Source organism: Oncorhynchus masou, chromosome 32 (genome assembly GCF_036934945.1).
Source record: "Oncorhynchus masou masou isolate Uvic2021 chromosome 32, UVic_Omas_1.1, whole genome shotgun sequence".
NCBI lineage: Eukaryota > Metazoa > Chordata > Actinopteri > Salmoniformes > Salmonidae > Oncorhynchus > Oncorhynchus masou.
The window spans coordinates 32311668-32324681 of NC_088243.1; the positions used below are offsets into that span (position 1 = coordinate 32311668).

At 42.2% G+C, this 13014-nt stretch overlaps 1 protein-coding gene across 2 annotated transcripts in view; it reads left to right on the forward strand.

Moving 5' to 3' along the window:
- The window catches only part of LOC135525956 (sodium-dependent lysophosphatidylcholine symporter 1-B-like), a 28403-nt gene extending 20395 nt beyond the window's left edge, over nt 1-8008 (forward strand). The window contains exons 10-14 of one of the 2 annotated variants that reach the window (XM_064953933.1): nt 5634-5717; nt 5808-5920; nt 6066-6209; nt 6455-6631; nt 6918-8008. In XM_064953933.1, coding sequence (XP_064810005.1) covers nt 5634-5717; nt 5808-5920; nt 6066-6209; nt 6455-6631; nt 6918-6972 — 573 coding nt within the window. In that variant the 3' untranslated portion in view covers nt 6973-8008. The remainder of the gene's footprint in view (nt 1-5633; nt 5718-5807; nt 5921-6065; nt 6210-6454; nt 6632-6917) is intronic. The other variant, XM_064953934.1, reaches the window with a different exon arrangement.
- The last annotated feature ends 5006 nt before the right edge of the window (nt 8009-13014 follow it).

The following is a 13014-nucleotide window of genomic DNA, read 5'->3' on the forward strand; positions in this document are numbered from 1 at the left end:
TATGTTGCCCACTTCACCACAGGATTGGGCTTCTATCTGAATCCACGTTGACTCTTGTCTGTTTGTGATCCATGTTAGCATGTTGCGGATTTGGGCAGGCCAGTAGTACAATTGAAGGGAGGGAAGGGCAAGACCACCCTTAAATTCAGGTTTCGATAGAGTGAAACTTGATCCTAGGTTTTTTTTATTGCCCAATATAAATTTTGGTGATGCTTTGGTTAGTTGTTTTGAAGAAGGAAACTGGGAGATGGCATGGGAGCATCTGAAATAAGTAGTTCAGTCTAGGGAGGACGTTCATACAGATTACATTAATTCTTCCTACTAAGCTAATTGGGAGGGAGATCCAGGTTTGGTGATCATTCTTGATTTGATCCAGGAGTGAAGATAATTTTCCTTAAGGCTATTCAGATCTGGTGTTATGAAGATCCCAAGGTATTGAAACCCCTGTTTTCCATTGGAAAGGACAAAGTGTCTTCATAGAGCTGATGAGTGTCATATTGAGGGCAGACAGTGGATTTGTTAAAATTGATCTTATAACTTGAACTTGCCATACTGAGCAATTGTCTAAAATGAGAGGGAGGGATTTCTCAGGGTTGGATATGTAGAGCAAGACATCATCCGCGTAAAGCGAAATCTTGTGCCGCAGGCCGCCTGCAGAAACACCCATAATACTTGGATTGCTCCTTATCAGCTCTGCCAGAGGCTCTGCCCCCAACAAGTAGAGCAGGGGGGACAGCGAGTACCCTTGTCTTGTGCCCCGTTCCAGAGGGAATCCGTCAGAGTTCAGTCCATTAGTAGTCACCATGGCATTTGGATGAGAGTATAGTGATTTGATCCATTTAATAAAATTTGGGCCCATATTGAACTTTTCTAAGACTGAAAACAGAAAGCTCCACTCCATCCTGTCAAACGCCTTCTCAGCATCCAGTGAAGCCAGCAGGACAGGGGTCTTCTGTGCGTTTACTTGATCAAAAAGACGGTGAATGTTATCAGAAGAGTATCTGTCTCTAATAAATCCGGTTTGGTCCACTTTTATTATTTTGGGAAGAAGAGTGTTTAGTCTTTTGGCGAGCAATTTGGTAATTATTTTATAGTCGAAATCCAACAAGCTTATGGGCCGGAAGGACGAGCAGGATAGGGGGTCCTTGTCCTTTTTTAGCAACACTGTACTGCGAGCTGTGTGCATTGAGTCTGGGAGAACTCTGTTTTTGCAAAAATCCTCAAGCATTGGCATGAAGATAGGGCTGAGCTGGGGCCAAAAAGCTTTGTAGAGCTCTCTGGGGAATCCATCTGGGCCTGGGGACTTATTAGGTGGCGTGGAGGTACTTGCCTCCAGGATCTCCTCAGGAGTGAAGGGGGAGTTGAGATCTTCTTGGTCGGTCTCTGATAGTTTAGGTAGCGAGATTCCCTCTAGGAAAGAGTGGAGTTCTGCCTCTGAGAGAAAAAACAGAGGTATATAGTTTGCAGTAAAAATCATGAAAAGTTTGATCTTTTTTGGGTCATATGTGACCTCGTCCTCTGCTGTTCGGATAGCCATGATTGTACGCTCTGACTGCTCCTTTTTTAATTGGTAAGCAAGCAATCTACTGGGCCTATTGCTATACTCGTGGTATTTCTGTTTAGTAAAGAACTTTTTTTATCTCCCGAGTGTAGTCCGAATTCGGTTTGGCTTTGGCTGCTTTAAGATGACTCCAGGAGGTGCTGTCTAGGGATTGTTTAAGTATTTTTTTTCACAGCATTCCAGCTCCCTCTCAAGATCGAGCCTGTGTGCTTCCATTGCTTTTTTCTTAGAGGAAGCATATGCAATTAGATGACCTCTTAGTGTGGCTTTAGCAGCGTCCCACATTGTGGCCGGAGAAACAGGAGAATCTTTGTTGTCTTGTGTGTAGTTGTCTATCCATGTAGTTACCAATGTATGGAACGCTTCGTTTTGATAACATGGAGGTGTTGAATTTCCAGCTCTTTGACCTCGGATGTTTTTGCAGAGGTCAAAGCGGAGGTGGACAAAGGCGTGATCAGAAAGTGCTATGGGTCCGATTGTACAAGTGGCTGAATTTATGAAACTCTTTGGGATAAAAATGTAATCTATACGGGAGTAGGTGTTATGGACATTAGAGTAGTATGTATAGTCCATAGATGAGCTATTAGTCTCTCTCCAGATATCTATCAGTCCCATCTCTTTAGTAAGAGTTCAACATCTTTGCAGATCTAGGATTTGTGGTGGGGACTTGAGATGATTTGTCTAAGGTTGGGTTAAGGGTACAATTAAAATCTCCGGCCACCACGCCAAAGGAGAGACAATGCTCATTGAACAGGGTTATACTTTTCGACATGAAGGCAGGAGTATCTGTGTTAGGGGCGTATATGTTTAATATAGTAATTGGTTGACCATATAGTGACCCAGTTATCAAAATAAATCTCCCCTCCGGATCAGATATGTTTTAGTCAATTATGAATGGAACATTTTTATGGATAAGTATGGCTGTGCCTCTACTGTTTGATTTGAAAGATGAGAAATACACCTGTCCCACCCAAGCTCTGCGGAGTTTGGCATGTTCAGCATCACAGAGGTGTGTCTCTTGTAATAGCGCGATATCTGCTTTTTCCTTTTTTTTAGAGCGCATAGTCCCTTTTTTCGTTTTATTGCATGCCCTAGAGTCTAGGGGTGTCAAAGTCAAATGGACGGAGGGCCAAATAAAAAATTTAGCTACAAGCCGAGGGCCGGACTGTTCGAATGTTCATTGAAAATTTTTTAAATGACGCATATAGTCTAGTGAACCTAATTGAACCTACTGAAAACCTAACAAATATATTCCAATATGATCAGATAAATAAAGCAATATTTTCTTATGGCTCTGTCAGAAATGCCTTGAACTGGCGGTGATTCAAACCTTTGGCTCTGATAAAGTTAACTGTGCGCGTGATGATGCTCATTACATGCTCCATTTTCAAGGCTTTACCGCACAACGCTTCCTGGTGTATGATACAATGATAAGCTGTCAGCTCACCTGTCGCGTTTTCCTCTTGCATCTTTTCCCGTATCTTCGCCACCAGTCCGCTCCTGTGTCCACACATCGCAGGTGCTCCGTCGGTTGTCAAACCCACGAGTTTTTCCCAAGGCAGCTCCATCTCATTTACACATCTTGACACCTCTTCATACAAATCATGCCCCGTAGTTGTGCCATGCATAGGACGTAAAGCCAAAAACTCCTCTGTCACGCTTAGGCTGGAGTCCACTCCGCGGATGAAAATTGACAACTGGGCAATGTCAGAAATGTCGGTGCTCTCATCCACAGCCAAGGAATATGCAATGAAATCTTTTCCCTTTTTCACAAGCTGCTCTTTTAGATTGATGGACAACTGGTCTACTCTCTCGGCAATGGTGTTTCTGCTCAGACTCACATTTAAAAAGAGTTGCCTTTTTTCTGGGCAAACTTCGTCACAAACTTTAATCATGCAGTTTTTGATGAAATCCCCTCCGTAAATGGCCGGGCTGATTTAGCGATCTCTTCTGCCAAAATAAAACTGGCCTTGACAGCAGCCTGGCCTTGTGATTTGGCTTTTTTGAACAGAGCCTGTCGAGATTTGAGGCCTCGTTTTAATTCCTCTGCCTTTTGTAGCCTTTGTTCCATGTCCATATTCTTGTTTTTGTCCGCGTGTTTCGTTTCATAATGTCGTCTCAGATTATACTCTTTCAGTACCGCCACACTTTCTCCACACAGAAGACACACAGGTTTTCCAGCTACCTCCGTGAACATATACTCCGACTCCCACCTTGTTTGAAACCCCGGTTCTCAGTGTCCACCTTCCGTTTTGCCATTTTTGATGGGTATCTGAAAGTTAATTTTACTGTGATGCTGACGACTGCTGTGCCAATAAATATTGAAATGAAGCAGCCTACTGCTCGGTGCGTCACCGTTGCATTGTGGGAAATGTAGTATTGGTGCGTGTAAAAGATCTGCGGGCTGCCGGCTTGCTGCGGTCTGCGGGCCGGTTCTAATAATAAATCAAGATCATCCCAGGGGCCGTAAAAAACCTTCTCGCGGGCCGGATGTGGCCCGCGGGCCTTGACTCTGACATATGTGCCCTAGACCATGGCAGTTCCATGTCAATAGATTTAAGGTACTAGTCATCGAGCAGTAATCGAACTTTAGAGCAAGTCATCGCTGGGTAAAAGTGGATAGTAATTACAGCTGCGTTCACATAAAAGGAAAATAAATGGTGTACATAAAATAATAATCTCTGAACACCCCAGCCGAGTTCCCAAACAACTCGACACATCCCGTTGGGTCTATTACCCCCCCCCGCTCAGTCTCAATTCTGTGTTCCGAATAGAACAAAAACCGGGAACAGTTAGCAACGCACAACGTCTCCCTCTCCCCACCAAAGAAATGCCTCATCCTCTCCACCCCGCATTGAGTAAATGACAGTTGCCCTCGTCCAGATCACAGTAAAAGAGGGGAGAAAAATAAAATCAATAGCCCAGCCTACATATACCTCCCCCAAGGGACATGGGGAACCCCAAGTAATAATAGCAACAAAAAAACAGGGAAATAAAAGTAGGCTTAAACATTAGTAGGCCTAGGTTAGGCTATACAGCCCATCCCTCTCAGTTAAAGGAAAATGAATATAAATTGGATGGCTATAATGACATTTAGGGGGTGGGTTTCTGGATATCGGCTATATGTCATCTTACCTCCTTTAGTAATGGCATTAATCGCATTTAGTCATTGGTCTGTTTCTCATTGGCCAGGATTGTCTTTCAAAAAACGTTTAGCCTCTTCGGGAGTTTTGAAGTGTCGCAAGGCTCCTTGGTGAAGAATCCTGAGCTCGTTTGGGTATTTGAATCCCCTGAAGATGCCTCGGTCAATGGAAAGCGTTTTCCAGGATTGTCACCTTGCCCCCTATCGAGCTGAGTTAATGGCATCTAATTTAGTGTTTAGTTCTGTACGTTGGGTTCTCAACTCAGAAAGGATGTCTTCGACAGAGTGCGAGGTTGTCATTTGTTGTGCCTCGGGGGGGAGCGGGTTCTCTTGCTCCTGGCTAATGGCGCTAGTTTTTTCTGAAGCTAGCTTCTTCTTGGAGGCTTTTTCCGTCGCTAATACTAGAGTCCGGGTAAAAATGTCACCTGTAGTGTCACCTGTAGTGTCGCCTTTTGTAGCGCCATGACTTTTTCTTACTAAAGCTAAATGAGTTTGAACTTGGAGTGGAGGTAAGATTAGGAATTGGAAACTACTTGTGCGGAGCTCTTAGTTCATGCTGCCATCTCGTTCAAGGGTCACGTGATCCCCTGTTTTGTGATTTTTAGACAACTCCTCCAACTGCCATCCATACAAGGCTGGTTTTGGTCAGTATAGTGTTACATATTTCTAATGCTGCTGAGTGCTCAGCCACTAGATAAACCTTGTGTGGTCATTTGACACATGGGTTGACCACACATAAGAGGTCATGGACTTCCTGCAGGTTTAAATAAAGAGCCCTTTCACATTGTGTCCTTCTCACATTTATGTTTTAGCCTATCGGTCAGTCTGACCTTTTCTGTTCCCACATTGCCCTCATTGCTTAGATGAGTATTTTTATGGAAATGGTTAAAAAGTTAAATATCTTAATGCTATTCTTTGTTTCATTTTTAGCTCTCTGGGACTTTGTCCATTCCATTCTGGCAATGGTTCCTGACCAGATTTGGGAAAAAGACTGCAGTCTACATTGGCATCACGGTAAGCAGTGTGTGTTGTTGTGGTGCTTCATCTCAAAGCTGGTGTGTATGGGGTGTTCTCTTATGGCTTATTTTATTCATGTCTCCGCAGTGGGCAGTGCCCTTCATGATCCTGATCGTCTGCATAGAGAGCAGTCTGATTGTGGCCTATGTGGTCTCTGTGGCAGCAGGGGTCAGTGTGGCTGCAGCTTTCCTCCTACCCTGGTAAGTAGCCTACTGTCTGAATGTACCTCTGTATACCCACAGCAACCTATAGATCTCCACCATATCTCCAGTGTCTCTTTACGTATGTCCAGTCTATGGTGGGTCTTGCCTTTATTGTATACATTGACGTTTTTCTGTTTCTCAGGTCAATGCTTCCAGATGTGGTGGATGATTTCAAAGTGAAGAATCCAGACTCTAGTGGCCACGAGGCCATTTTCTACTCTTTCTATGTCTTCTTCACCAAGTTTGCCTCAGGAATCTCCCTCGGCATCTCCACTCTCAGTCTTGAGTAAGTGTGTTTCGTTCTCTTGCTTGTATTGTACATGATATGCTGAGCTTAGTTTGAAATCTAACTCTATTTTGCCGGACTCCTAACAGCTTAGTGAATTATATTTTTGAAAAAATTTGCTAAATTCTACTGTAGGATAGCTGCATTTTCCTTGGGCCACCGGGCCACTCGTGTGGTGAACCATCACATAATCCTCACATTCATAATCAAGCCAAACTGTACCTTATCCTCTTTCTTTTCTTCAGCTTTGCCGGCTATGTGACAAGAGGCTGCTCGCAACCTGATGCAGTGAATTTAACCCTGAAGGTGCTGGTCTCAGCTGCTCCTGTTGTTCTGATATTCCTAGGGCTGTTGATCTTCAAGACCTACCCCATTGACGAGGAGAGGAGGCAAGGCAACAGGAAAATACTGCAGGCGATGCGGTGAGTCAGGCCAAACACACCCACGATTAGGGCTGATTGGGGATATCTAAGCCAGACACTCATTGTAATGACCCAAGCTATTTTTTTCTTAAATTAAGTGCACTGGGGAACTTAATGATCTTGCATGGGGACACTAAACTTAGTTCCTTTCTGTCATCTTTCTCTATACCTCAACTAAATGGAAAGGACACGCTTTAAGCCTGAGCCTCTCTGCCATGAATAAGAACCATCTTGAACAAGCCAAGTCCTTTGTCTAACTCTTGGCTGTGTTCCTATTCTGAAACAGGGACAGCAATCAAGATTCCGATACAGAGTCCACAGAGCTTGGGAGCGTTGTGTAGGAGCCCTGAGAGAGGGGGGGTCTAGTCGAAAGGCCACAACTGTCCCGTGTGTTTGCACTGGCAGGCTGGAGTGTTTGGGGTTTCATTGGACCTATCAGTAGAAAAATCCAGACGACACAGGCTGCTTCCTACCTGATGCTACATGAATGCAATGGCCCTAGTCTCCAAAGGATTCAACTGGCTTACAGAGACCCCTATTGGACATTCTGAGTCATCGCCCTCTCTGTGGCCTGTCTATTGCCTGCTGTACTATGTATTTGTGGTATTGGTTTATGTGTGTTTGTTTGCATAACAAAAATGTTGGTTTTTTTGTCGGGGGGGGCATTTACCCTTCAAATCTAACATTTGAATGATGTTTGTCTACCTGAACCAAGTATTGGGTGGCAAGCCTTTCTCAGCAGAGGAAAAAAAGATTTTCCATCCAGAAAGGGTGGTCCCCATAGAGGGAAGATTTCAGTCCTCATTTTTAGGGCATACCATTAACTTGTTCTATCTAGACTGTGTTTTATATGGTTGTTTTAATGTAAATAATATTCACTTATCTCGAGTAATACCCTCCTTTGGGGACGTGGAGAGCACATAACTGTTCCATTTCAGACAATCTTATCCATTCACTGGAATTATATTGCTGTCTTGTGGGGAAAAGGAACCTTGAAAAATAAACTAACCTTAATGAACTCATTAACATTGCCAATGATGTCTGGATTTCAGACTTCCTGTATCTTGGCTAGCTGAATTCCACCTTATTACTGCCTTAACACATCTTGTACTTTGGAAACCTAGTAATTGCAATGAGACTTTCTGTATAACAGTTTTTACTCAATTCTATTTGGTCAAAGTTGTTTCTCTCACACAGTGCCAAGACCTCCCTTTTTTTTTTAAAGTTGACTGAGCATGAACAGTCCAACTTTGCCATTGGCATGCTGATTGCTGGATGTACAACAGAGCTGTTGCCAGAGTATTTAATTTTTTTTGTCTACCATATGCCGCCTCCAATGTTATTAGAGAATTTGGCAATACATCCAACCGGCCTCACACCTGCAGGGGGGGGTGTCCTTGGGGAACGTGTAGCGTGAACACGATAACTTACTTCATGATGAAGGCACGTTCAGTTCGCCTTGATGTGTGTTATGTTGCGGTACGGTTTGTACAGAACGACACGTTTCCCCAAAATGTTCTTGAACAGACTTTGAGATAGTTATGCCACGTTCAAAATAACTGGAATAACTCGGAAAATACAAGGTCAATAATGACGTCGTTGATCTCCAGGTCGGAAAGTCAGCTCTACAAAGAGCCCCGAAATTCGAGTAGGATGATCGTTGAAGTCTGTTTCCCAGTCGGAGCTCGATTTTTCCGAGTTCCCAGTAGTTTTGAACTCTGCATTTGCTCCGGTTTGACGGGTGTGGCGAGGTGTATCTTGAAACACGTCACTAGATGTTTCAAGGGCAGTGGCCACGCTGTCAGCGTTACCCGTCCCCATGTTTCAAATGGTCTTTGAATGTAAAAATGTTTGTGGTGATGTTAAAATGAAAGGTGTTATTCAAAACAGTCATTAGCGAATGGATAATTTCAAACCAGAGTATCAAAGCCGATGACTAATTTTCAAAACATCGCTTTGCCCAAGTGTGTTCTGATCCAACCCATCAGTTTCTGGTTTCAATCAGAACGGTTAGAATGAGTTTTAGAAATCGTCTGGGAGGTAGCCTACTGGGATCCAGACTCATCGCGGAGAAGAAGCCAAAGTCCATGGGGGTGGCTTGGTGTTTGGGTAGCCAGGCAAATTTTCTTTGGCTAGTAAGTAGTCTACAATGTGGTAACATTAAGTACACTTTAAGGGCCTGCTAGACCATTAGACCAGCCAGAATTCAGCGAAAACTGATTATGGCAAAATGGTATGAACATTGAACTCTTAACTTTAAGGGCCTTATCCAATGTTCTCCTCTCAAGTTAAAATGGTGCTGTTTTGGTGTAGGCCTACATGTTTGCGGTGCACTTTTTTTTTTATGGCCCTAATAATTAAACACTTAATTTACATTTTTACAGTTTATGTTCATCCACTCTAAAATAAATCCAGCATCCAAACTGGCACCATTTGATTAATGGAAATAGACATCTGTTAAACACTAAAGTGTGCTATTGATTCGGCCTACATTAACTGATGTGTCTTGCTGACAAATGTAACAAAAGAAATTGTAGCCTGAAAAACCGGGACACCTAAAATGGGTCTGAAACGGTGCAGGGAAAAACGGGATGGGCACAGTAACACACACGTCAACTTAATAAAATGCTACAATGTGTATTAACATGAACTTTAAATAGGCCTACTGGTAGCCAGTGCTGTGTTAAAAAAAATAGGTGGGTAAACTCTGCCAGGGGCAGTGAGAAAGATTAATGCTCCATATACTTTCAATACATTTTTTTTGGGGGGTAGCCTTACACCACTGCGCGTAGCCTTACACCACTGCCAAAGCAATTTTAAACACACGAACACAGGCAAAATAGGTGTCCTACATTCAATACATGATGGGTTGAATCGAATCAAATCAAGATATATTTTTCAAATTTATTTATATAGCCCTTTGTACATCAGCTGATATCAAACATCTTTTACAACCTAGTCAAAATATATATATTTTTCAAATTTATTTATATAGCCCTTTGTACATCAGCTGATATCAAACATCTTTTACAACCTAGTTCATGAGTTAATGCTTGGAGTCATCACAGATTGTTTGACATAAAACACTACCTTACATTAAGGATGACATTTATGACAAAGTTATTTGTCATTATTATGCCTTTAACAGTTGAGTTAGAACATTGACGTTAAACCCTGTACGAATTAGGGATCTCGGAAAATGCACTAAGAGACAGAAGCTGTTTTTCAATCTCAAGGCCATCAGACTGTTAAACAGCCACCACTAACATTGAGTGGCTGCTGCCAACACACTGACTCAACTCCAGCCACTTTAATAATGGGAAATGATGTAAATATATCACTAGCCACTTTAAACAATGCTACCTTATATAATGTTACTTACCCTACATTATTCATCTCATATGCATACATATATACTGTACTCTATATCATCGACTGCATCCTTATGTAATACATGTATCACTAGCCACTTTAACTATGCCACTTTGTTTACATACTCATCTCATATGTATATACTGTACTCGATACCATCTACTGTATCTTGCCTATGCTGCGCTGTACCATCACTCATTCATATATCCTTATGTACATATTCTTTATCCCCTTACACTGTGTATAAGACAGTAGTTTAGGAATTTTTAGTTAGATTACTTGTTGGTTATTACTGCATTGTCGGAACTAGAAGCACAAGCATTTCGCTACACTCGCATTAACATCTGCTAACCATGTGTATGTGACAAATAAAATTTGATTTGAAGTGTTATTTTTATTTTGAACTTTAACTAGGCAAGTCAGTTAAGAACAAAGTCTTATTTACAATGATTGCCTACCAAAAGGCCTCCTGCTGGGGCTGTGATTAAAATAAAATAAAAAAAATATATATATATATTAGGGCAAAACACACGAGACGAGGCACCACAACGCTACATAAAGACCTAAGACGACAACATAGCATGGTAGCAACACAACATGACAACAACATGGTAGTGTCATGATGTTGCCCTGTTGTATGAGGTTTATGACCCCCATAAATACATTTCCCCCTTTTCTCTCCACCCTACAGAATGAACTCTTGGAAAGCCCTTTGGTAACACAGAGAGAGTATGCTAACATAAAAAGGTTGGGGAAAGGTACAATATTTCTGTAATCCAACCAGTTGAAAGTGTCTGTTGGTACTTAAGGAATATGATGTCAGATCATTTGGTTTCTAGGACATATCTGATGGAAGGAGGTTTTCACTCAATCTCATGAAACATGGCCCCATTATTTCCTTTACACGGATCAGTCATCCTGGTCCCTTTGCAGAAAAACAGCCCCAAAGCATGATGTTTCCACCCCCATGCTTCACAGTAGGTATGGTGTTCTTTGGATGCAACTCAGCATTCTTTGTCCTCCAAACACGAGTTGAGTTTTTAAAAAAGTTATAAAAGTTATATTTTTGTTTCATCTGACCATATGACATTCTCCCAATCTTCTTCTGGATCATCCAAATGCTCTCTCGCGAACTTCAGATGGGCCTGGACATGTACAGCTTAAGCAGGGGGACACGTCTGGCACTGCAGGATTTGAGTCCCTGGCGGCGTAGTGTGTTACTGATGGTAGGCTTTGTTACTTTGGTCCCAGCTCTCTGCAGGTCATTCACTAGGTCCCCCCGTGTGGTTCTGGGATTTTTGCTCACCGTTCTTGTTATCATTTTGACCCCACGGGGTGAGATCTTGCGTGGAGCCCCAGATCGAGGGAGATTATCAGTGGTTTTGTATGTCTTCCATTTCCTAATAATTGCTCCCACAGTTGATTTCTTCAAACCAAGCTGCTTACCTATTGCAGATTCAGTCTTCCCAGTCTGGTGCAGGTCTACAATTATGTTTCTGGTGTCCTTTGACAGCTCTTTCGTCTTGGCCATAGTGGAGTTTGGAGTGTGACTGTTTGAGGTTGTGGACAGGTGTCTTTTATACTGATAACATGTTCAAACAGGTGCCATTAATACAGGTAACGAGTGCAGGACAGAGGAGCCTCTTAAAGAAGAAGTTACAGGTCTGTGAGAGCTAGAAATCTTGCTTGTTTGTGGGTGACCAAATACTTATTTTCCACCAATTTGCAAATAAATTCATTACAAATCCTACAATGTGATTTTCTGGATATTTTTTTTCTCATTTTGTCTGTCATAGTTGAAGTGTACCTATGATGAAAATTACAGGCCTCTCATCTTTAAGTGAGAACTTGCTCAATTGGTGGCTGACTAAATCCTTTTTTGCCCCACTGTATATGTGATTATTTAGGTATATCATAAATAATTAAGCCATTTTTTGCATTGATGATTTAACTCGTTAGCCAGGGTTTGTGAAGATGACCAATAATTTTTCGACATTCAGATGAGACTAAATAAGGTGATGATGAATAATTCCCTGCAATTGATATAAAAGATCTTCAGAGTTTATTTGGGAGAAAGCACCTCTATAAACACTCTTCTGTGGTGCCCCAGGTTATTAATGAGTTAATTGTTTAATTAATTAAATCACATAATCAATCAAACATTAGGTCAATTTGAAAATAGCCTGTAATATAATTTAATCAGTCAGAGACATGACAGTAGCAACACAACATGGCAGCAGCCCAACATGGTAGCAGCACAAAACATCGTACAAACATTATTGGGCACAGACAACAGCACAAAGGGCAAGAAGGTAGACAACAATACATCACATGAAGCAGCCATAACTGCTAGTAAGAGTGTCCATTATTGAGTCTTTGAATGAAGAGATGGTGATAACTGTCCAGTTTGAGTGTTTGTTGCAGCTCGTTCCAGTTGCTAGCTGTAGTGAACTGAAAGGAGGAGTGACCCTGGGATGTTTGTGCTTTGGAGACCTTTAACAGAATGTGACTGGTAGAACGGGTGTTGTATGTGGAGGATGAGGGCTGCAGAATATCTCAGATAGGGGGGAGTGAGGCTTAAGAGGGTTTTATAAATAAGCATCAACCAGTGGGTCTTGTGACGGGTATACAGAGGTGGCCAGTTTATAGAGGAGTATAGAGTGCAGTGATGTGTCCTATAAGGAGCATTGGTGGCAAATCTGATGTCTGAATGGTAAAGAACACCAAGCCACTCGAGAGCATCCTTACCTGCCGATCTATAAAGTATGTCACTGTAATCTAGCATGGGTAGGATGGTCATCTGAATCAGGGTTCGTTTGGTAGCTGGGGTGAAAGAGGAGCGATTATGATAGAGGAAACCAAGTCTAGATTTAACCTTAGCCTGCAGCGTTTATAGCAGCACAACATTGCTTAGAATCAAGGACAATGGTGACATCATTGAGGACATTTAAACACTATATTAGGCCCAGTCTTTGTAACTTTGGTTTTCCTAGATATGGCTACTATATTAT